Source organism: Aethalodelphis obliquidens, unplaced genomic scaffold (genome assembly GCF_003676395.1).
Source record: "Aethalodelphis obliquidens isolate GAN/ISIS:26980383/991018 unplaced genomic scaffold, ASM367639v1 scaffold2, whole genome shotgun sequence".
Classification (NCBI taxonomy): Eukaryota; Metazoa; Chordata; class Mammalia; order Artiodactyla; family Delphinidae; genus Aethalodelphis; species Aethalodelphis obliquidens.
The window spans coordinates 2,485,607-2,510,095 of NW_020837946.1; the positions used below are offsets into that span (position 1 = coordinate 2,485,607).

Here is a 24,489-nt window from a genome sequence, read left to right on the forward strand (position 1 = left end):
TGCTCAACTGTGTGGAGTGGAGAGTTGTAACTGCTTCTGAACTGCCAGCCCTCCTGCTTTCACTCTTTCACAACCACTTCTAGAGGCACCTGGAACTGCCAATCCCAGAGCCTCTGGGAGCTTTGCAATAAAATCAGATTCTCAGATGCTCTCATTTCTTTTTTACAACGTTGTCTCCTCGGGTATTTCTAAGTCAGTTACCATTCATCTGTTTTCTTGAGAGGTTCCAAAATTTTGTTGCTATTTATAGTCATCCTAGTGGATTTATGCCTTTTAAAAAAATTAAAACTCCCTGTAACTTTAATGGGATTTCAGGAAGGAGCTATGGTAAATGGCCACATCGAGCTGTAAGAAGTCTGGGAAATGAAGACCTATTCAGAGAATTCAAGTCTCCAGCTAGAACTGTGGGTCTGTCATCACAGATGGAGACAATGAAGGAAAACCAGCAATCTCTGCCACACAGATGCAGCTGGTTTTGAGGTAGACTGAAAGTGAGGCCATCTTTCAGTAGAGCAGGAGAAGTGTACATATGGGGGTAGGGGGTTGGGCATCGGTGTGAGGAACAAAGAAAACATCTGAAACAGCAAACAGAGAGACATGCCAGGGAGTCACTGAGAGATGAATAAATGCTTTATTTAGTTCATTCATTCCCAAAGCTTCACACCTCACCATCCCACTTTCAAACTAAGTCACAAAGACAGGGGCCCGCAGTCTCCACCACCTCCCCACCCGACAGAGCACTGTAGGGACAGTGTCACCCTGATTGAAAGCCATGTGTTTCACACACTTTTAGGAGCACACTCTCTTCAAACTAGAAACCCCACCAAGTAAAACAGGCTCATCCATCAGTTTAAACCTGGGCAACATTTTGGGTGCCTCCCTAGAGCACCAGGGTCCCCCAGAGCAGTTTAAAACTCCTGTGTTAGCTAAGCCCTTCTCTGCGAATTAGGAACTCTCCAGAGAGCCAGCTTCTTCTACCGGAAGTTCATGTACAAATATTTCACATGGTCAATTCTTCTATCCAATGAGATAAACAGTGCACTAAATTAAGGCACTGGGGGGAATTAAAGGGGAATAAAGCATTTACTAAAGTTACAATAACACATCAAAGATGTCCATTGTATTTCTGAAAGCTCTTAACCAGGCACAAGTGCAAAGAACAGTCATGGTCCCAGCTGCTGCGGGCAAGCACGCAGTCATGACCAGAGGAGGAAGGAGAAGCTGAGGGCTGACGGTCAGCATTCCCCTTCAGCACGCGTGCAGGCACACGGGCCCCAGCGCGTGTCACACCTCACGTGCCCGACACCAGACAGAAGCAGCGGGAGCTGTGCAAACACGCGGGGCGGAGCAGGGGCACTGCTGGCTAAATCACAGCAGCAAACTGATGTTATACACAGGAGAGCCGTGCCCACAAATACCACACTAAACTGCATGGGTGCACACGCATACGTCACTTGGGAGAGATCTGGAATCCAAGCAACTTAAAAAAGAAAAGCTCCCCGTGCATTCCAGACACTGAACGATTACAAGTTAAGGCAACAGAAGTCACCCTTCCCCCCGCCTCTCTTTTCCATCAGACTATCTTCCTAGAATTTATAGCATATATTCCGCACGTCACTGCACTTCAAACTCTGCACGTCCCCCCCGTGGAATTCTCCTAGGACATGATCCCACTAACCACTCATGTGTGCACATCAGTTATTTTATTCCACATCAAGAGAGTCAGGCTGGGGGCGGGGGATGAGGAGGGAAGTGAGGCATAAGCAAGCGAGGAGAGAGAGGTCATGGGGCCAGATGAGGCACTTCCAAGCTGGCGGGGAATCCAGACCACTCGGGACTGGCCGCTGAGTGGCAGGCGGCTGAGAGGGGCACAAGCAGAAGCCGGCAGCCCCGGCGCCAGAAGGCTCACCACCAGCGCCAGCGCCAGCGCTCGGGGATGCCTCAGGTGCCCAGGCCTGAGGTCAGGGGCAGCCTCGCTGAGGAGACCACACGAACCTCCCGGGAGTGTCTCTTAGGGGATTCGGGAAGGCCAGAGGCCCATCACCCCAGGGTCGTTGCTCTGCCGTGGGCAGGACACAAGCACGCACTTCCTAACAGCTCACACAGTGATCTCAGGGCTTGTTCTTGGACTACCAGGCAGAGCAGACGCTGGGCTCTCCTTCAACCACATACAGGCTGTTTCAAGACTCCGAGAGAAATTCCTCGGCACGTAAACATATACGGTAGCGAGACTGCGGGTCCCCGACGCTGGATTTCAGAGACAGGCAAACTCAATGAGAAATTCTGTGCTTTGACAAAAGGGCAGCTGACGTTTTATTCTGCAACCAAGAGCATTTTAAAATGAAAATATTGCCCTCTAGTATCACCTTCATTATATAAGAGGACATTTTATCACCCAAATTAGGAAGGACGTAATCTTAGAATACAAGACAACCCTTTAAATTGAATGAACTTGACTTCCTATATCATTTAACATGTGTCCTTGTACTTCGACCTGCACAGGAGGCCTATGCCGTGGGCGCCGTGACTCTTGCTGCACCCTGGGGCACAAGCCCAGCCGACCACCAAGATCACAGGCTGTCCCAGCACCATCATGGCCTCGAAGACCCATCCACTGAGAAGAGGGACCACACTCACAAGGACAGCAGTGTACACGTCGCAGGCATGGCTTAAGTGCAAAGTGCTTTCACATACATTCTCTCACGTGCCCTCCGAAAAGCTCCATGGGAAAGGCACGGCCAGACCCGGCCCGTGTAAGAGAGCAGCCTCCCTGGGAACAGGACCTGCTCAAGGCCAGGCAGGAGGCAGCAAGCACAGGAGAGCGCTTCTCTCTAGGGCTGATTTTCCTTTGCTCAGCCTGACCTTGGCTGCAAGTTCCTCTCTTTCTATTTACGCGTGAACCTTTTATTTGGAGAATCAATTCATGGAAGCAAGAGGAAAAAATTAAAATGATGGCACTCAGGCCTGATAACAGAAACATATTCAACATCAGGAAACTGCTAATTGTCCTTTCCTTTTTTAAAACCTGTTTAACAACAAGCGCATGTTGACTACAACTTATCAAATGTCAAAAGAGAACATCAAAAAATAAGCATCACTGCCTTAAACCCTTTTCTGGAACAAGGTAGGGCATACATAAGTAAATAAATACATAAATAGCATAAGTAATATGAAAAGGCACAGATATGTATGACACTGATGGTTCTGGAAATACATGCAGAAACGCCACCCAGGATGCCACAGCTGAATTCTCAGAGGTTCTCAGAGGTGTCAGCGCTGCCTCCACCACACCCCGCCCGCCCCCCGCCCATCTGCAGCAGCCAAGGCCCGGGCACAGGACTCCGTTCAGTGGCCGGCAGGCGCCCCAGCAGGGACAACAGCAGGACACTGCCGGGACCAGGCTGGGGGGACCTCGGGCTCCTTCCCATTGGTGCATCATGCCCCTCCCTGCGGAGGGCTCTGGGGCCGCAGCCTCATCAAGTACCACCACATTTCCTGGCTATGTGGGGCTGGGGCCCCAGGGCTCAGAAACATGATTTTGTAAAGTGCTCTGATGGAGAGGGTGACTCTTGCCTATTCTGGATCCTACCCCTGCCAGCAAAAGAGAAAGGGAGCTTTAGCAAAGCGCCACTCAAAACAAGCAGGAATGGCCTTAAGCAGCTATCTACGTTATGTTCAGATTCAGGTGTGGCAGCTGTGAAATGTCAAACTAGAGCCTGAACCTCGAAGTTGCTGGGATTGTGAAAAAATCTCTAAAAGTTGGCTGCACAAAGAGAAAGCCAACCTGTCTCTGCAAAGGAAGAGCTGAGGCCCTGGCCCCTGAGGACTGGCCCTGAGCACACCATGCTCGGGGGCCCCACTCCCCAGCTCAACCTCTCCCCAGTCCCACTGCCTCCCCGGCCAGCTCTGGGCCAGGCCCAACAATGAGCGTCGACTCAGTCCACTCCTTCCAGAGAGATCCCAGAAAAAATGGTTCCAACCCCCAGAAGCAAGCCCTGCACTCACTTCACCGGCAAAGGAGGCTGACGCCCACTCCGCTGGTGCAGCCCCAAGGTCACACCGGCATGGCTGGGACCCCCGCACTGGCAGCATTCCCAGATGCGGCTTTCCAGAAGGTCTGAGAACAGAGACACCCTCCTACCCAGGGCCGGGCTGGGGAGGCTCTGTCCCTAACAGACCCCTGAAGAAAACACCAAACACCAGGGCAAACTCAGAATGTCCTGCAAGCCTGCAGCAAGGCTCACCCGCAGGGACCCCGAGCCAAAGGGCAGCTGTAAGAGCTTAAAAGTAAGGGGAGGGGCTTCCCTGGTGGCGCAGTGGTTGAGAATCTGCCTGCTAATGCAGGGGACAGGGGTTCGAGCCCTGGTCTGGGAGGATCCCACATGCCGCGGAGAGGCTAGGCCCGTGAGCCACAACTACTGAGCCTGCGCGTCTGGAGCCTGTGCTCCGCAACAAGAGAGGCCGCGATAGTGAGAGGCCCGCGCACCGCGATGAAGAGTGGCCCCCGCTTGCCACAACTAGAGATAGTCCTCACACAGAAATGAAGACCCAACACAGCAAAAATAAATAAATTAATTAATAAACTCCTACCCCCAACATCTTCTTAAAAAAAAAAAAAGTAAGGAGAGCTAACCACTCCTGATACACCTCTCTCAGCCCGACCACGGAGGTGACAAGCCAGCGTTGACACACCCCCAGTGACACGAAGCCCCCTCCAGCGGCCCAGCCCACCTCTGGGTGGCTCGAGCTTCCACACAACCCTTCCCTAAGTGCAGGCAGAGCCCCAGCTCCCCGCAGCTCCTGGCCCAGCCGCAGCCCAGCTCGGGTGTGGTCCCACCACACGTGCCACAGGAACGCAGCTGATCCCCGGCCCGGGCTGAAGCCCTGCAGCACTCAGCTCCGGCTGCAAAGGGCCCCATCGGCCGCCCGCCCGCAGCTCCTCTCCTCTCAGGAAGCCTCCCCTGACTCCGAGCTCTGAATGCGACCAGCCAAGCAGGCTCCCCGTCCTGAGGAGCAGCACACAGCCCGGGCTCGGGCCTCAGACGCCATCCAACACTTATGCCTTGGCCACCACTTGTAATGAGGTGAAGCCTCCAGCGGCTACGTTGGCCCCCCCAAATAATCGACGGCCCCCCCTCAGACCTCATACGTACATATATGGGCCAGCCTGGCTTTCCAACACACATCCATCCATGACACAGGAGGTGGCGTTCAGAATTCCATCCTCAAGCCACAGAAGACAATGGCCAGACACTGCCTGTCTGGTCGGTGAAGACACATAATGACGCTAATAATTAAATAAACCCCTATCATTAGTTCAATTGTTACAAATTAGATTTCTCTTATTGCAGAAAATCCAAACTCAGATTTGAAATCTGCCCGTTTCTAAACACTTCTAAAGGTCAGAATCACCATAGATCCACACAATGGCCCTGAGGCCTCAAATTACCAGATGTGATTTCCCTGGAAACAGCAGCACCTGGATGCTCCAAAGAGGCAGCCTCTGGCCCACCTGTGCCGACATGGCCACACACCTGGCCACGCAGCCCAGGTGTGAGTGAGCCCTGCCCACAGCCGAGCCGTCCGTCAGGTGACAAGCCAGCTCATTCCTCTCACTTCTCACCACCCCCAGCAGGCCAGGGGAAGCCCTCTGACCTCACTGCTATCCCCTTTCTTCGGTTCTAGGAGCAACTACCAAGACATTAGGTCCAGAAAAGTGAAGATCAATCAACCAAAGAGCAGATGTTTTGTCCACTGAACACAAAGCAACTGAAAGCTTAGAACCATCCAGAAGATGACTAAAGTTTGCACTTTCTGGTATGTGCAGGGACGAGAAGACAGCGCCGCAGGCATCTTCCTCTTTTAGAACTGGCAGTGAATGCTGTTGGACAGTCCTTGGTCCGAATGTAGGCAGTCAATTACTGGCTATTTCAGCGTTGGCCTCCTAAAATCAATCAACTGTCTGGAAGCTCCCCAAAGTGAAATGGCAGAGAACTCATGAGACCTGTTGGCATGATGCTAGGCACAGGTAGGTATCAGACAGGTGCAGCACTGCAGAACTCTGAGCGTTACCTAAAGAGGCTGTGAACAAATGCAAGTATTGACTTTGAGGCAGTAAAGCCCATCCATGTGGCCAGGAAACCATCCTTGAATGAAGACAATTAACATGGCGCCTCCGCCACAAGGAGAGAACAGTGAAGCGGCAAGGAAACAGGGTGCGCATGATAAATGTCACACGTCTACCCCAGCAGCAGGTGAAACAAACTAGTGAGTTCAGGAAGTGCATCTCTGTACTTTTATAGCAAGACTCCTTTTCATTTCGCGTTAATCAAGCTGAGAGGCAAACACAGCAGCACAGCCCTGCACGGTGCTAGTTCCCCCTCCTGGGGAAGTCAGCAGGCCTCCAAGCTCAGCCCGAACTTGCTCACATTTCGAGGCCCATTTCATTAATTTCCAAAACACAGACACTGAGGAAGAACAAAATTAATTTTGCACGAGCCTTTCGGCTGATACCGACCTAAGGACTGTCCGGCGCCCCAAGCACCTGAGATGGGATACAATCCATGAGGACGAGGCTGATTCCGCTTCACCAACAGCCAGGTGGGATCTAGTCAGCAGCACAGGACGTGGTCACAGGGGCAAGAACCGGTGTCGACTGGCTCTGGAGACTGCTTCCTCCTCGCTGCAGTCAGCCGCCGCTCGTGAGTTCTGCTCATACAGCAGGAACTTTTTTATGGGGTCTGGCAGAGGCAGCGAGGGAATCAGATGGAGTCGGTATTTGCCAAGCGCTCTTCTCACGGCCACGCGGCACAGATTGAGCAAGGTCCTAGGGACACCTGGAACGCGTGGGAAGAAAGGGAGAGACAGAGGGAGAGGTTAAATGCCTCTCCTAACCCTACAGACCAAAGGCTGGCTGTGAGGGCAAGCGGAGCTGCGCCAACGCTCGCTGCCACTTCCCACCTCCAGAGGAGAGCAGGCCCTGGTGAGAAAGGTCTTGTTATCTGCTCAACTCTGCGGAACTCCCTAGACAGAGAAACAGAGCTGGCCACTGCACGCCCCAGCAGGTGTGACAAACTGCCCTCTGCCCTCTGTCAGTCTCTGCTCTTGGTCCCTCCCAGAAGCTCCAAGGGGGTCTGAAGGGGACGGGCCGAGCAACACAGGAGGAGGGCAGGCTGACAATTTTGCTCTGGTCGAAACAGCCTCGCCGTGTCTCTGCCTGTGCAACAGGCCTGAACACAGGGAGCCTAACTCTGTCAGCGTGGCTCCAACTGACCAGCCAGCAACTCTTTTGGGGAAGCCTCAACAGGACCATGCTTTAATGACTGGTTTAAGGAAAGCCAGTAACAAGAACACAACAAACATAAGTTCTGCGAGAGCCAAGGGACTGGGGAAAAGGTGGTCACTCAGATACCCTCAAGACCCAGACGGGAAAGGGGCAGGGTGTGGGCAGGTCAGAGGGCGCACAGGGTCAACTTCTGAGTCCTGGAGAGAGAACGACAACAAGTACCAAGCCACGGATCAACTGCAAACTCCCTGGCCATCAACTTAATTCACTGGCAAAATCCTTCTTCATGAATAAGCAAACTGTACGCCTCATTCTAACAAAAATCATACTTAGCACACAATGCAGAACAATGGTATTTGAGTGGAACCGAAGAAGGGGACGTGAGGCGCCCTAGAGAAGGAAGGGCTTGCGATTTGTTGTAAAGCAAACACTTAAAAGCCATAAACAGCAGTGAAAGAATCTGGGATCACAAAGCAGCGCGAAGGGGTAAAGAGAACATAATTCTAGGAGCTCTGAGAACATGCACTTTGATAGGTTTCTTGGTATTAAATCTTAGTGTCTGGGAATTTAAAGAGAGAAGACCAATCTGGAAGACCGTTCTGGAAAATTCCTAGTCCTCGCTGAAGGCGGGGACCGAGTGCTTAGCTGGAGGTTGTTTTTTTTTTAAATTGCTACAACTTGGTTCATTCAATTGACTTGAAGAGACTGCCAGTCAGAGTTCAACTAAGGCCACTTACTTCTGGCCTCTTTAAAGACCTGCAGAGCCTCAGGGTCTACCTTCCTTCTGCCTCTCGACTCCGGGCCCAAGGATTCCCACTTCACCAGGTTCAGGTTGGCGCCGAACTCCACAAGCAGGCTAACGAAGGCCGCCTCACAGCCGTGACGCAGGACGGCATCCATGACGCACCCGGGGGAGCCCCTGTAGAAGCCCTGCGTATTGACGGGACCATTGCAGTTGAAGTCCGGGTTTGCCCCAGCCTGCAGGAGCAGCTTGAAGCACTGGAGGTTGTGGTAGGCTGCGCTGATGTACAGGGGGCAGACCACCAAGGAGGTGAGCCGCCGGGAGAAAGGCGGCTGGACGTCAGGAGTCAGGTGGTGGTTGACATCGACATCGGCCCCGTACCTGCAGGGTAGACACACGGACAGTGAGACCTCACAGCAGGCCAACCGCAGTCAACGCATCCCCACGGCACCCGGTGGAGATGGGCCCGAACTCCAGGAGCGCTGGGAGCACCGGAGAGCCCCCCAGTCACAGTGGTCCCGTGACCACCAGCAGGTACCACGGTAGTTAGGAACCTTGGAATCCACTCACGCAAAAGAACTCGTAAGGGAGTTCTTTCAAACCTTTGAAGATCCAACAATCCCATGGCTATTTTAACTATTTCAAAGCAAAGAAAAAGAAGGAAAACTTCCAAATTCAGCTTATGAAATTAACAAAACAATAATCTCCAAACCTGACAAAGGCCTCACCATAAAGAAAAACTACCAACTAACTGCCCTTACGAATATCAACTTAACAACATCCAATAAAATGTTAGCAAAGAGAATCTAAAAACATTAAGAAAACAACATACAATGACCTCATGGGGGTTATTCCAGGGGGTAGTTCTTAAATTAGAAACTCTATTAACATAATCCATCATATTCATAGAACTAAGGGGAAAATCCATGATTATCTCCATAGATGCAAAAAAAAAGGCATATAACAAAACTCAACACTTAAGCATGTTTGCAAATACTTAATAAAAAAGAAAGTAAGGGATATTTCCTTAACATGATAAAAAATATTTCCTCAACCCAGAAGTCAGCCTCTCGCCTAGCAGGGAAACACAAGCAGCAGCTCTGCCGGGAGCAAGGTACACAGCCCCACTTTCCAGCCCACTCGTTTTAAAGACTCTTTTTTTTTTTTTAAGTACTAGTGCAATTAGACAAGAGAAAGCAATTAGCTGACTAAAATTGGAAAGGAAGAGGTAAAACTTTCCCTATTTACAGAGAATATAACTGTCTGGAAAGCCTTAAATAATTAATGAAAATGCAGTTAACAAGCAATGAGAGAATTTATTAAAGTAGCAAGTTTTAAACCAACAGCCTTTTATATACAAACAAAAACAAGTTGAAAGATAAAATGAAAAAGACCTCATTTCTGATAGCAAAATAAATTTTAAAGTGAGATATCTAAGCATAAACTTAACAGTATATGTCCAAAATTTGCATGAGTAAAATTATAAACTACTACTGAAAGTCACATAAGTAGACCTAAGGAAATAGAAAGACATACCGTAGTCTTAGACAAGAAGACTCTATATCATTAAGATGTCATTTTCCCTAAGTTTATTATATAAATGAAAATACCCTCCACAGAACTAAATAAGTTGACTATAAATATAAATACATAAAAATAACATCCCTGGAGCTACATAAGTTGATTATAAAGTTGATTTGGAAGATCAGGAAAAGATATAAAAACAAAGCTTTTTTAACATAAGTAAAGTAAAACAATAAGTTACAAATTGGGGGAAATGTTACATCCTTAATATATAAAGACCTTCTAAAAGGAAAAGATCAACAGCTCTACAGATAAATGAGCCAGAGATGGATACAGACACGTGCAAACAGCTCTCAACCAGATGAAAAGATGCTCAGCCTCACTCATAACAGAAATGCAAATTAAAACTACTCGGAGACACCACTTCTCACCTATCAGATTGGGGAAAATCCAAAAACTTATTGAACGAGCTTTAAAGAAAAAGGAAGTCTTATTCATCGCTGGGGGCCAGGCATAATGCAGCAATCCCTGCAGAGGGAAATCTGGTGATAGCTGGCAAACTTACCTATGCATGTACCCTCTGACGCACCAATCACAACTCCTGGAATCTAGTCCCAAGACACATTTGCAAAACTCTGAAAAGATGGCGTACACAAGGCAATTCATTAAAACAGCACCCGTAATAGCCAAAGGCAGGAAACGAGCCACAGGTTCGTCAAGAGGGCCTGGCCCATCCACATAAAGGAGCACTGTACCACCTGAAAAGGAATGAGGACCAGGGCTAAGGACTGCTCTGCAGTGACCTCCAGGACACCCTGATAAGTGAGAAAAGCAGGACGATGAACGTGAAGTATGCCACTGTTTATCCTGGGGAGGAGGCTGCAATACCAATGTGCACATGATACACACCTAGACACATACCTGCCTAATTTTTAATGATGGAAGGATAAACCACACAACTTTTTAAATGGTTAGCTATAGGGCAGGGATGAAGCAGATGAGCACAGAAGCTAGACTGCTTTTAATATACTTTGTTTTATAGATTTGACTTTGGAACCATGTAAATAAATACTATAAAAAATTAGGGGTTTCCCTGGTGGCGCAGTGGTTGAGAGTCCGCCTGCCGATGCAGGGGACACGGGTTCGGGCCCCGGTCCGGGAAGATCCCGCATGCCGCGGAGCGGCTGGGCCCGTGAGCCATGGCCGCTGAGCCTGCGCGTCCGGAGCCTGTGCTCCGCAACGGGAGAGGCCACGACAGTGAGAGGGCTGCATACGGGGGAAAAAAAAAAAAAAAAAAAAAAAAAAAAATTAAACAGCAATCCTTAGAAACTGCAAAGCAGAAAGAAATACTTTACCGCAACCGTGTACCCAGTTGGTGCCATTGCGTGCTGCCCGCCAGGGCGGCTCTTCCCTTCAGGCACTGAGCCTCCAGAGGAGCCAGCCCATTCCCAGCAGAGTCACCTAGAAGGACCCAGGACAGGATGCACAGCAAGGCAGCCTCGCGCAGCCGCCAGAGGTGGGAGCGCTGATGACAGTCCCTGAGCTGATCTGTATGGCTGCCCGGGAGCTCTCCTCTTCTGACTCCCAGAGACAGCCCAGATGTGAGGATGAATCTCACACAGGCCGACGCAGGGGCCGCCTGACCCGGAAGCCTCCTTTTCCAGCAGAGCCAATCTCTAAACGACTCTACAGGCAGAGCCTTCAGGATCCCCTCAAGGGACCTGCCCTTGTCCTTGCACCCAAGGACGCCCAAATACATGGCTTTCTATGGGACATTTAGGGTTCTCCCAGGCCAAGCACAAACTACCAACTGGGTCATTTTACACTAAGCGGGGGCCGCTGACTACAGCAGGGAGGGCGGCCTGCTCAAGCTGTTGGAGTCCTGGCCGAGTGAAGAGGGTGCTTCTAAGGATGCTGCCTTGCAACGGTGCTACAGCCCGCGGCGGGGGAGGAGGCATGTGTGGGAGGGGCAGCAGCATAGGAGACTGGTTCAATATGGGGGATTGGCAAAGTAAGTTAACATGTTAAAGGTAAGGGAACCAGGTCTCTCAATGTTGCAAAAGAATAATAAATTTGGAAAGGGAGAAAAGTAGGATGAACCCTGTGGTGCTGGATTGGATTAGAGGCATCAGGGTGAACTCTTCAACTGTCAATGTATAAGAGATACAGAAATGTAGACAGAAACATGTTTAAGTAACCTTAGCTCTGTCCAGTAGGAGAAGCTGAAAACAGTGACACCCCATAAGCAATAAGCACTCCTAGTGTCCACACCTTGGCTTTTAAATAGCATTCACCACAGAAAGAACCCAGGATTCCTTGGAGAAATAACTAATTCCAGGGGTGAACCAGGCAAAGTACACAAGAGCCTAGAATAATTGTAACTCCACAGGAAACCATGAGTCTAACATAAATAAATGAATAAATTAAAAATCTGATGAGGAACAGGATATATACATGGTTCCAAAGTCCCGAGCCACAAAAATATTTTTTAATCACTGAGGGAAAAAGAGGAGCTTTACAATGGAAAAAGCTGGCAGACGCCACCTTAACCAGAAGATGAAAGTGAACATCAGCAGTATTGGGACCAACTGAAACATGTGCAGCCTGAGAGGATGTAATGAGAAGAGCACAGCCCCACTTCCATGAGACTGCTACCCAAAAGGCGTTACCCACCTCTTCCGTGAGGAAACATTAGCCAGCACCCGTGTACTTGAGCTTCCACTGCCCTAGACAGTGCTGCAATGCCTCACAAATTTTGTCATCACATATTTCATCTGAATTAGGAAATGACAAAATGTAGGCAGTAATGATGATGGGGCCTGACATGCAGGGGCCCGGGCGGAGGGGAGAGCATCGTTTTCCATGCCTTAATAGAAATAGCTGGCCAACACTCACAGCCAGCAATCATGTTTTATCACCCGTCTCTTCAGCACTATTGCAAGCATCCGAAGGAACTTGCCCCTAGAAGCGACACTGCTGCCTGTCAGCAGCACAGAGCTGAGGAAGACAAAGGACAGCACACAGCCCAATGAGCTCACATGACAACCTGCTTCCCCACTGACGCCATGCAGCATCGTCAGCCACTACAAATGCAAGTATCACCCAATGTTCTCCAAGATATCCTAGGAGTGACAAGAGAAACATTCTAAAACACATACCAAACCAAGCAGAAGCCGATATTTCATTTCACACACTCAATCAATTAAGAGAACTAGATTTCAAGCAGTGACATTGTTTTGCCTCCTTATTCTTACGGATATGTCTTCTAGAATGTTTGTAATTTGGGGCAATATGACAATCTGGTATTAGCTGAGCTGTGGGAAAGACAGTCCTTCATCCACTCATAAAAATATAATGGATGGGATCCAGTTAATTTTAATCCTGAATATTTTCCAAAATTCCCCTACTGCTTTTAGTATCACTGGCAAGGAACCACCGGGACGACTCAATAAATCAGTATAACTTTTGTACATACATAAATACCACTCCTTACCTTTTTAAAAAAACATCAGTAATATATATCAAGGGAAATAAGAAGTAACAAAATGGAGGTTACTTGCAGAGGGACACCAAATCACAACAGTGACAGAAGAGAGCCCTGCCTATGAGGGACAATGACACAGGGAAGAGGCAGGAGTTGCGTTTAGATTGTATTAGCTGTTCAGTAACTTAACCCCATTTTCCAAAAGTCAATTATCTGGTAATTTAGAATCCAGAAAACTTTTCAACAGAATAATATATGCTCTTGGTACTTCACTGTAAAAGTAATGTCCTGTACTCCAGCGGGGCAGCAAAATGTCTTAGTAACGTTTCCTCAAGAAGGGCACCTGTAAATATCTCTGAAAGTCAAGCCTGCGGTTAATTCAAAGCAGTTGCGCATCATGAATTGACTGAAATGCCCTATGGGATTTCTGGAACCAAGATGAAATTTCATGGATTGATCCTACTGAAAAACATTTCCAAATTAATGACTTACATTCTCCAAGATGCAAAGATACGGGACTGAGGTGATTTAGATTATCAGGCTAGAAATCCTTCAAAAGAAGGGGAAAAAAGCATCATCACGTCTTCATCACCCTCCAGTATAACCACCATACCATCCTCAATTATCTTTCCAAAACTCAATTCCATAGCCATTTAATATATAAATCCTTTTGATATAATAAATATATTCTCAGTATCTAATTTAAAAAACGATGTCCTGCACTGGGCGAGGGGGACGCCAGGTCCCTGCTCCTCAGAACACCCCCAGTGCAGCCCGTAATGATGCTGTAACCCTCTCCTGTAATACTTTCCCACACCGACAACGGGCTACCTGAACTGCACTCAGTCCAGCCACAGAACAAACAGCCTCCAGAGCCGGGGGGCGGTGGTGGGGGTGGGGGGGGCTGCTGGGCAGGGAAGCATCTTTAGTAGAAAGAAGTCACTGGAGACATGAGACTGAGACTGAAAATGCAATCTGGCTCAAATTTTTAAAAAGGTAACCGTTAGTACAATTAAAAGAAGACCAGAAACCGTCTAAAACCACAGAAAGGGAAAGCAAAGAAAACACAGATCATGGAAAAAAGATATAAAATAAAGGTACAGTTAAGACACAGAAAGACAACAGTAATAGACCTAACATCAGCTATGGCAACAATGTTAACTGTATTAAAAAACAAAGAATCCCTTTATCCTACAAAAGCTTCTTGCTTTTCACCCCATTTTGCAGTTCTCGGAGACTATCCACTTCCTGAAGTGTGAAATAAAAGTTCATTTGTATCACCTAAAAAAACAAAAGAATCCCAGACAGTCAAACAGTAAAAGTGAGCTCACAAAGAATTACTTAAACCCACTAAGATGAAAACTAAAAGTTACAGAATGCTACATAAATGAGCCCTCAATGAAACCAATGGTTTCCTTTTGGTTTGATAAAGGGCACAATCCATAAGCAAGAACGTTCATGAGCCCAATGAGCATCAAAATACGGTGAGCAAAATTATTGGAAATACAAGGGGAAACTGGCAAATCACAAGAGTAATTACAGACTAACAGACTTCTCTGAATTTGGGGAAGATCCAATGGTTAAAGATGTAAAAACAAAAGAGAGGAAGTCTGAATAACATAACTGAGGCTGTCACCTTGTACTACACAAATAAAACCCTGTGGTTATATACTTTGTTACAAGTATCCACAACAACGTAGTTGGACATTAAAAAATAACTTTAAAAAAGCCCAAAGAAGGGCTTCCCTGGTGGCGCAGTGGTTGAGAGTCCGCCTGCTGATGCAGGGGACACGGGTTTCTGCCCCAGTCCGGGAAGATCCCACATGCCACGGAGCGGCCGGCGTACTGCAAAAAAAAAAAAAAAAAAGAAAAAGAAAAAGAAAACAGCTTAGCAGACACAGCCAAAGCTATAGGCAAAGGTAAATTCATAACCTTGAAAGTTTACATTATTAATCAAGAAAAAAATGAATAAGCATGCAACTCAGAAAATTAGGGAAAATATTAAGTAAAATTAAGGAAAATGGGAAAAAATAAAGATAAAAACAGAAATTAATCAGTAAGTAAAAAAATAAGAGAACTGATAAAGCTAAGAAGCAGCTCTTTAGAAAGACTAACAAAATAGACAAATCCTCTAACAAGTCTAATTGGAGAGAGAGAGGAAAAAAAGGCAAATGCAGAAAACAAGAAATGAGAATGTGGCTGCGAGAACGTGCTGATGCGGCCACGCTCCCCGTGGTGGCCATCGCAAGGGCAATGGTGGCCCGGCCCCTGTGGTACTGACCTGATGAGGGCCTTCAGGATGTCTGCCCTGCCCACCCGGGAGGCGTGGTAGACAGGGGTGCTGCGGTGGTGCCGGCTTCCATTGGGGTCGGCGCCGGCTTCCAGAAGGATCTGGGCGCTCTCCAGGTGCCCGTTCACCACGGCCACGTACAGGGCCGTCTGTCCCTTCACGTCCACCAGGTCCACCTCAGCCCCCTTCCGGATCAGGAAGTCCACGCAGTTCCCGTGGCCTGCAGTGGCCGCAATGCGCAGTGGTGTGCAGGGCAGCCAGCCGCAGCACCACACAGACTTCTCGTTGATGCGGCTGAGAGAGAGCACAGGGAGCCAGGCTGGGAGGGGTGCTGGGAGACCGGCCAGCCGCTCCAGCTCCTCTCAGGTGGGATCCTGAGACAGGGAGCAGGAGGGCAGCCTTCGCTTTAATAGTGCTTCCAGGTGCTCGTTTCATGAAATGCTTTCACATAGCCGCCCTGCTGGGTCCACGCCTGAGGCAAGACAGGCAATAAATTAAGAGCCCAGTTCTACAGATGAGGAGATTCGAGGCGCAGGTAAGACTGCTGAGCACTAGAGTTAAGATCTCCAATTTCCTGACTCGCGTCCAAAGCTCTTTGCTCCACAAAGGGGAGAAGGGCCTGCCCAGGAGGCAGCGCAGGATGGAGGACAGCATACCTGCTCGGGACCTGGGTCAGGGCCCCGAGGCCCCTCTTCACCAGCTACTACCTGTGAAGGCCTGAGGCTGGACCGCTCTCTGGGCCTCGGTATCCTCACTGGGGCTAGGTGACCACTGTGGTCCCTCTACCTCTGACACAGCACAAAGGACAGCCTGCAGGAATCACCACACTCCTGGCCAGCAGCAGCAGAGGGAAACCGTCCAGGCTCAGCCCTCATTGCAAGTGACACTCAGACCACAACTCCCCATCAAGGGATGCCAGGGTCATGCAATGCATGGACCCATCATGTCACCAGCTGAGGCTCTTCACCTCAAGCTCCCAGCGCAGCTCTGAACAAAGCTGAGAAATACAGATCACTAAAGCAGTGACCCAGAAACATGCAACAGGTCAGGGTTCCTCCTTCAGCTGGTTACTAGCTTCCACTAGCCAAGGAGGCCAAGGAACGCTCCAAGGACTCATCACCGAAGAACTACATAGCAAGAGCAAAATATCGTCAAGAAACCAGATTCACTGAACCTGAGTGAAAGAAAGAAAAACGGTACTTGAAAAAGCAATATGAACATACTTGGTCTATTTTAGTAGCTTAACTCTATTCTACTGTTATATCTGCAAATTTAAGGTTTTCTTTGGACTTGAGTCATTCATGTTAAATATTCATGTGCAATCCACATCATTTCTCTTTATGACGATCCTTTCTGGCTCTTTGGAGCTTTTTTATTTTTAACATGAATATCTATTCTAACGAAATAATGCTAAGACGTTAGAAGGGAAAGAAGAGACACCTATTCTTGTATTGTTAGAAATCCTTCTCTTGGGAACTGCCCACGAAAAGTGGTATAAGTTTCAGTATCAATACACAGGCATTTCTTCTATCAACTCACTGGCATCCTAGCCCTGGAAGAAAAACAGAAACACAGAAAGAGCCTGAAGGATTTTCTGGTTGCAGGTGAGTTTCAAGTCTACCTGAGACTCCAATCTTAGACACAAGGAGAACAGGCAGTCTCTGTGCTCCCCGGGTGTCTCGAGTGGGGAAAAGTAACAGCAAGACTCTGATGCCATGAGGGGCTTGAGCCGGTCTGGAGGAGCTAGCAGGATGTGGCAAGGCAACAGGCAGGGCGCTACCAACAAAAGGAGCGTGTCCCTGGGTAATGAGACAGCTGGCCAGAGGCTGAGCCCCAGGCCCTGGAGGCAGATGACTGAGGCCCTGAGAAGCCAGAGGAGAGCGCGTCAGGAACTCTGTACAGGTTTGCTCCATCAGGAAGTCCGGACCCAAAGGGGGATAACGATGCAATAATTAAGGGAGGAGAATTTATGCATGCGCCTTAGGATAAAGAGCCAGAAGAGACTCGCAAGGGAGCAGGGCCGCTGTTGAAGACAGTAATGACGCTGTCGTCGAGGGTAACGTCAGGGAAGCTGACGCCCAGAAAGCACCAGAAGTTGCTGGAAAATATAAAGGTGACAGAACTGGACTTGAACTCGGGTCTCTCTGCCCTCGCCATCAGGCTGTCGCCTACAAGTCTGACCACGCTTCCAGCAGTCCCCTTTTATCCCACCCTCAGAAAGTGGAAACGCTCAGGGTCTCCACCTGCAAATCGGAGACCGCTGGGCCTCCCTCACAGCTCCCGAGCCTTAGCTGCATGCAGACCCACAGGCCAAACCCTGGGCAGCCCCGGGGCGGGCAGCAGCGCTCACCTCCGGTAGCTCTCCTCCTGCAGCAGGCTCCGGAGGGTCTGGAGGTCCCCCACATAGGCTGCATCGTGGAGCCTCGTGTCCTCACAGTGCTCCAGCGGATGGTCACAAAACTGCTCCCTCAGCCACTCCTTCAGATTCGGACCTGCACTGAAGAGAGGGGCGCCTGTCAGTTCAGGGAAGCCTTGCCAGCACCAACTGTGAGGGGCCGCCCTCGGCCGCCAGCCCTGCCTCTCCCCAACACGGGTGCTCTCTAACTCTCAAGAACACATCATTCCCCTGCTCCAGAAGCTTCCAGAGCCAGGAAAATGTAAAAAGTTTCCCTTAATGAAGCTAGCACACTCCTGACACCAAACCTGGCGAGGTTTTAAAACTTTGATGGGGTGGGTGATAGTAAGCCCAAACTAGTTAAGGATAAAGACCCTAAATAAAATATTAATAAAGTGAAATTTAAAATATGTATCCAAAAAGTCCCCATAAAATTACTCTAATGTATTCCAAGAATGTCTTAGTGTTGGGAAAAACCATATAATCAGCTGCTACGTTACAAAAGGACACCTGACTTTGGCATAACTCAACAGCCAGAAAAACACTGCTGCTTGTAAACCTGAATGACTCTGCCATGTGATCTGGGCAATGGCCTCGCCACGCGGGAGTCCCCGCGAGTGACAAATCTGACGTAACCTAAGATGGGTGTACTTTTCTGAATATAAGCTGCACCGCAGTAAAAAGGAAAATTTTTAAATACATGCATACAAATAGAAAGCCAGCCCTATATAATGAAGATAGAAAACAGAAAAACAATAAAGACTAGAATAAATGGTGAAAACCATACCGTGTACTTGAGTGAGAGTCAATGCTAGGAAAATTTTAAGTGATACCAAATAAATTAAGAGGTTAAACAAATCTCTTTGGGGTTTTTATATGAGATGTGACAAAAATCTTCTAGAAGTTTATTTGGAAATAAAAATAAGAATCACTTTTGGTTTTTTTTGTATGTATGAGAAGAGATCTATCCTACTAGATAATAGAAATTCTCTCTCATCAGAATAAAAAGATAAAGAAATCAAACAATCAACTGCCCAGAAAAGAGCTTAGTATAAAAAACTTGGTATGTGAGAAATGGGCAACAAAATCAGTGAGGAATGGGAGGAGTAGCTGCTATAAACTGAATGTCTGTGTCCCCCAAAATGTCCTGCCAAATAATATGCTGGGAGTCCTAACCCCCAAGGTGATTAGTAAGAGGCAGGACCTTTAGTAGGTAGGACCTTTCGGTCATGAGAGTGGAGCCCTCATGAATGGGATGAGTGCCCTTATAAAAGAGACCCTGGAGAGCTCCCTCACCCCCTCCACCACACGAGGACACAGTGAGAAGACAGCCGCCTAGGAACCAGGAAGCAGGCCCTCACCAGACATCCAACCTGCCAGTGCCTTAGTCTTGGACCTTCCAACCACCAGAGCTGTGAGAAATAAATTTCTGTTGTTTATAAGCCATCCAGTCTGTTCTGTTATTACATCCTGAATGGACTAGAACAAGTACCATTGATCACTGAACAACGCAGGTTTCATCTGCAGGGGTCCACTCACACGTAGATATTTCCAACAGTAAACAGCACAATACTGCACAGTCTGTGGTTGGTTGAATCCACAGATGCCTAGGAACCTCAGATGCAGAGGACCGACTAGAAGTTACATGCAGATCAACCCCCAAGTTGTTCAGTAGTCAACAAGTTTGTACAATTAGATACCTACAGCTGATCCTTGAAGAGCATGGTCTGAGCTATGTGGGTCCACTCACACATGGATTTTTCTCACTAAATACATACTACACTACACAATCCACAGTTGGCTGAATTCTTTTTATTTTTTAATTTTTTATTCAATTTATTTTTGGCTGCATTGGGTCTTTGTTGCTGCACGGGCTTTCTCTAGTTGCGGCTAGCGGGGGCTACTCTTCGTTGCTGTGCGCAGGCCTCTCACTGCGGTGGCTTCTCTTGTTGCAGAGCACAGGCTCTAGGCACGCGGGCTTCAGTAGTTGTGGCACGTGGGCTCGGTAGTTGTGGCTCACGGGCTCTAGAGCGCAGGCTCAGTAGTTGTGGCACACGGGCTTAGTTGTTCCGCAGCATGTAGGATCTTCCCAGACCAGGCTCGAACATGTGTCCTCTGCATTGGCAGGCGGATTCTTAACCACTGAGCCACCAGGGAAGTCCCTGGCTGAATTCTTAGATGCAGAACCTTGAACATGGAAGACCAACTGTAAAGTTTTATGGGGATTTTTGACTGTGCAGGGGTTTGGCAACCCCCACCCCCTGTGTTGTCAAGGGTCAACTGTAATTGAGTTCTTCACCTCACACTGGAGCCCAAAATATCTGTTTATAAACATAATTGCACAGAGAGGGGCATAAGGAAAGAGCATGAACTCAAACGGCCTTCATTCAAGTCCCCACCATGCCAGCTGTCCTAGTGGTGGACTCTCTCCAATGCTGAAGTTGCTTTTTATATTCAAATCAAATCTCTTTTGAGTACCTACTGTATACAAGGCTGGGCCATAGGACAACAGGGGTGATGCGTACGTTTCCTTACACTCCAGGATTTGATAGTTCAATGGCAGAGGTAAGACACAAAGGCCACAGGCAGGTGGGCAGAGCAGTGGGGGTTCACAAACGCATGGGTCACTCGAGCTCATGCCACAGCCAGATCTGCAGCAGATCAACAGGCAGGCATCAAGGACCCCTTGGGCCCCCATGCCAATGCTCCTTCGGTAGTTATCCTCCACTGTAGTTATCCCACAGTTTCACTGCACAGGCTGAAAAAGTTCAAAGTAGGGGTAAGATTCAGAAGGTGTAAGGAGACTCTGACAAACTTTTGCTAAGTTCTCCTCTAGGCCTCCCTTTGCTGGCCTCTTTCTGACCCACTACCTGCCCAGCTCAACACAGCCTCCTCTCCCCCAGCTCCAGCTCCAAGATATCTTTCAGTTTGCATTTTTCTGATCAGCTTCTCCAATGACAACACAATTACTCGACACAGCACTTAAGCTTTAACTGTGGCCCCTCCACTCCCAGGCCTGCAACACACTCAACAGTAAAACAGCACCACCTGGATATTGACAAGAGTGCCTCCGTGTAAGGCAGAGCCGGTCTTCCTGCCACAAGACTCTTCTCCACACTGGGAAGCAGCTGCCAGTCCTCTTCCCCCAGGTGAACACCTCTCAGTCCCTCCCGCACTCTCACATGAAGTGACGTCCCAGACCCTAAGGTCCTGGCTGCCCCTGGGGTCAAAGTCAATACCAACCAAAGCCCAGGACAGAAGAGGCTTTGTTTGTATTTGTATTCACTGCAGTATCCCCACCCCCAGCCAGGTCCAGCCAATAGCAGGTCCTCGATAAACCGTTTGTCGGATGAATGGATGGATGGAGGGAGGGATGAAAGGCACTACCTGCACCCGTCTCCAAATCAACATTACAGCTTACATTTTGGCACATTTAAGAGTAATAAGCTCCTTAGTTTATTACTAACTAATGAACTCTTCGGAGGGGTATCTCTCCAGAGACACAGATGAGCGTGTAAAGTCCAGAGCACAGAGAAGCATTTGGTACCCGGGGAAAACTGAGACAACAGACAAGGAGGGAACCTCCGCCCACCCCCCGACCCCGCAGGTTAAGAGGAAGCCTCTCCCGAAGGCGGGCAAACGCACTTCCCCGCAAATTCACATTTGTTTGGCAGGAATATTTCAAGGTGGAGACCCTCAGTCAGATGGCTGTTTTGGGCGCGAGCCTTTCGAGCCGCCTAAACCGAACTATGGCACGGCTGCCTCCTCTGCCGGTGGGCAAGGGCCCCTGGACCTGCTGTGTCACTGACAGCTCGCTGGGGTGGCGTTATCGCTGTCCCTGGCCTGTGCGGGGAGGGGGGCGGTTGTTGAGGGGAACCGATGCCAGGATGGAGAGAAGGCACCCGCCCTCCCGGGAGCTGACCTCTGGGGGCTCTCCCGACCGCTGCGCTCACAGCTGGAGGATGACCCACGTCCTCTCTTTACAGTTGGGGTCCCACCCAGCCCTAGAGGCCAGCCGGCTGGCAGTTACGGTGCAAGTTCCACAGGAGGGGAAATCGGCGCGAGGGCTGGTCTCGCGAAGCCGGGCAGCCGGGCACCCCGTGAGCCGCGCTGACCGACCCCCGGCTGCGGGGCGCGGCTCCGTGGGCCCCGGCTGGCCGCAGGGCAACACGCAGGGCCCCGGCCCGGGCAGCCGCCCCGGCCCCCCGCCGCCCCGGGGCCCGGCGGCCGCGCGCACGTTACCTGCGAGCCCAGGTCCGGCCCGCCCGCCGCCCTCCGCCATAGGTGCCGGCCTTCGGCCAGTCGGCAACTCGCCTCCCCCGCGGCCCCCGCCCGGAGCGCCTCCCGCAGACCGGAAGCAGCGCGACCGCGACCACTTCCGGCGCCTCGGGCTGTGGGCCGCGTCGGGGGCGCGGCTTCCGGCGGGCGCGCGCCTCCCTCAGGGGCTTCTGGCGCCTCTAGCAGGGCGCCAGGGCGTCCACCTCCCGCTTCGCTCCCGATGTGAGGACGAACGAGCGCCGGCGCTGGGCGCGCGCTGTCGGAGACGCGTGCTGTCGGGGGCGCGCGCCGTCGGGCCCCACCGGGGCTGTGTTTCGCCACAGAAGAAGTAGAGGAGTCTGGGAAAACACGCTCACCTGGGGGACGGAGCTAATTTGCATGTTCTGGGAACTCTGGTTGGTCGGGCCCGTCCCCGCCCCCACGGAAAGGGCGAGGCCTTCTGCCGGGAGGGTGTGGGCGGGGCCGCGGGAGGTTCGCGCCGGTGTTTGAATCCCACCCGAGCCGGGCTGATGGGGCGTCCCCGGGGAGTGCCGGCTGAAGGAGGCCTGCGCCGGACAGCGATGGCTCAGCGCCAGTGTGTCCCCGCGCGCTCAGCCGGGGGCTGGGAGCAGCCCCGGGAGAGCGTGGACGTGAAGGTGGGGGACTTTCAGCTCTGTCCTTGCAACAGATTCTGTTGGAGAGGCACGGCACGGCTGGGCATATATTACTGTGGTATTAGGTGAAGGCCCCCCGAAATTCCTTCCATGAAGTCAGGGATCATGTCTATCAAATTACTGTAGCCCAGTGCCTGACACAAAGCGTTTATTGAATAAATTAGTGAACGAAGGAATAACTTTTCTTGCCCACTCGCTTATTAAAATAACGTCGGACCATGTGTACTGAGTTTTGGTTTGTAAGCGTGGATTCCTTAGGCTCCTTCCACGCTCCCCACGGGTGGGGAGTAGGGTTCTGCAGGAGAAGGAGGAGGTCTCCAGCAGACGGGCAGGGAGGGGGGACTGAGGCCAGGTGAAGAGCGGGTTCCGAGTTTTACAGGTGGAGAAAAGGAGCTCCAGCAGGGGACCGATGCGTGTGAGGCTGGAGACCCCCCCCCCCCAACAAGCGTGCGTGTGACCCGCTGGCCTGGCCTGTGTTGTAATCACAGGCCCGGCCTGGCGTAGGCGGAGCCACACGGAGGGGCTTCGCGTCCCCAGGAGGAGTGTTCAAGTTCAGTGGGGGGCACCACCTGGGCAGCAGGCCCTGCAGGGGTGTCTGTTGGGGGAAGGGAGCTTCCTGCAGCTCTGTTTGGGCTTGATAACAGCAGAGACTACCACCGGCAGGAAAGCCAGGAGTGACGTGCCCTCCAGGGAGCCAGGGGCTTGCCATGCCCACTGGCCCTCCACCAGACCTGCACCTCGGGAACACCTGGGAGCCTGAAAAACTCAGAAGCCTGGACCACCCAAGTGTCCATCAGCGATGAATGGGTGGGTAAACAGTGTAGTCTACCCATACGGGTAGATATATATATACATCTACGGGTAGATATATATATCCCGCCATACGGTGGGATATCATTCAGCCTTAAAAGGGAAGGAAATTCTAACACATATTACAGCACGCGTGAACCTTTAAGGACATCAAGCTGAGTGGAAGAAGCCAGTCACCAAAAGGCCAATACTGTTTGATTCCACTCATGAGTTTCCTAAAGAAGTGAAAGTCATAGAGACAGAAAGTAGATGGTGGTGCCAGGGGCTGGGAGAGGGGGAGCGGGAAGTTGCTTAATGGGCCTGGAGTTTCAGTTTGAGAGGATGATAAAGTTCTGGAGATCCGTTGGTTGCACGACAGAGTGAATGTACTCACTACAAAACTGTGCACTTAAGGTTAAAATGGTAAAGTTTATTATGTATATCTTAACCACAGTTATTTAAAAAAAAAAAAAAGCAAGCCTGATGCCACCCCACCCCAGAGATCCTGATGCAGGCGATCTAGGATGTGTCCTGGGCATCAGGATTTTTGAGGCTCCCAGGTGATTCGAATGCAGCCAGGCTGAGACACCTGCCCCAGCCAGCTTCAGCTGCACTGCCCCCCATCCCAATATCAGGGCCTTTGCAACCAGGGGTTAAGTGGCCTGAGCAGAGTGTCACTCCCTGCCGGTGCCTGGCTCTGATATTGCCCTGGGGATCCCATCTGTTCTCTAGAAAGACCTGAGGCCCCACTGGGTCAGAGGCATCCCACCCCTCCTCCTAACTGCCCGCTGGGCATGGGTCAATGCTCTCAACACCAGCAGGTACTGGAGGGGGCACTAACGCTCGCCCTGTTGTTTTCAGGACCCTGAGGTCAGGGAGCCTTGGTACCGTGCCCACAACATACAGTGGCCCAGTCAGGACTCAAACCCAGGACCGTCCAGCCGGGCAGCCGCTCTCCTCAGGTCTCACCTTCCCTCCAGGTCCTTTAAGCCCAAAACACCCACCGACAAAGGGCTGTGAGTGAATGGAACAGATGGAATTCATCAGAT

The 24,489-nt window shown here is 50.2% G+C and overlaps 1 protein-coding gene across 1 annotated transcript; it reads right to left on the reverse strand.

Annotated features, from left to right (window-relative positions):
* Positions 1-612: 612 nt before the first annotated feature.
* On the reverse strand, positions 613-22,312 carry ASB1 (ankyrin repeat and SOCS box containing 1). The gene is made up of 6 exons (XM_027116859.1): positions 21,963-22,312; positions 17,676-17,817; positions 15,317-15,619; positions 8,023-8,408; positions 6,518-6,836; positions 613-2,318 (listed from the first exon to the last, which is right to left on the reverse strand). The coding sequence occupies exons 1-5, from the start codon at positions 22,000-22,002 to the stop codon at positions 6,631-6,633; spliced, it is 1,077 nt and encodes a 358-aa protein (XP_026972660.1). The 5' UTR covers positions 22,003-22,312; the 3' UTR covers positions 613-2,318; positions 6,518-6,630.
* Positions 22,313-24,489: the final 2,177 nt, after the last annotated feature.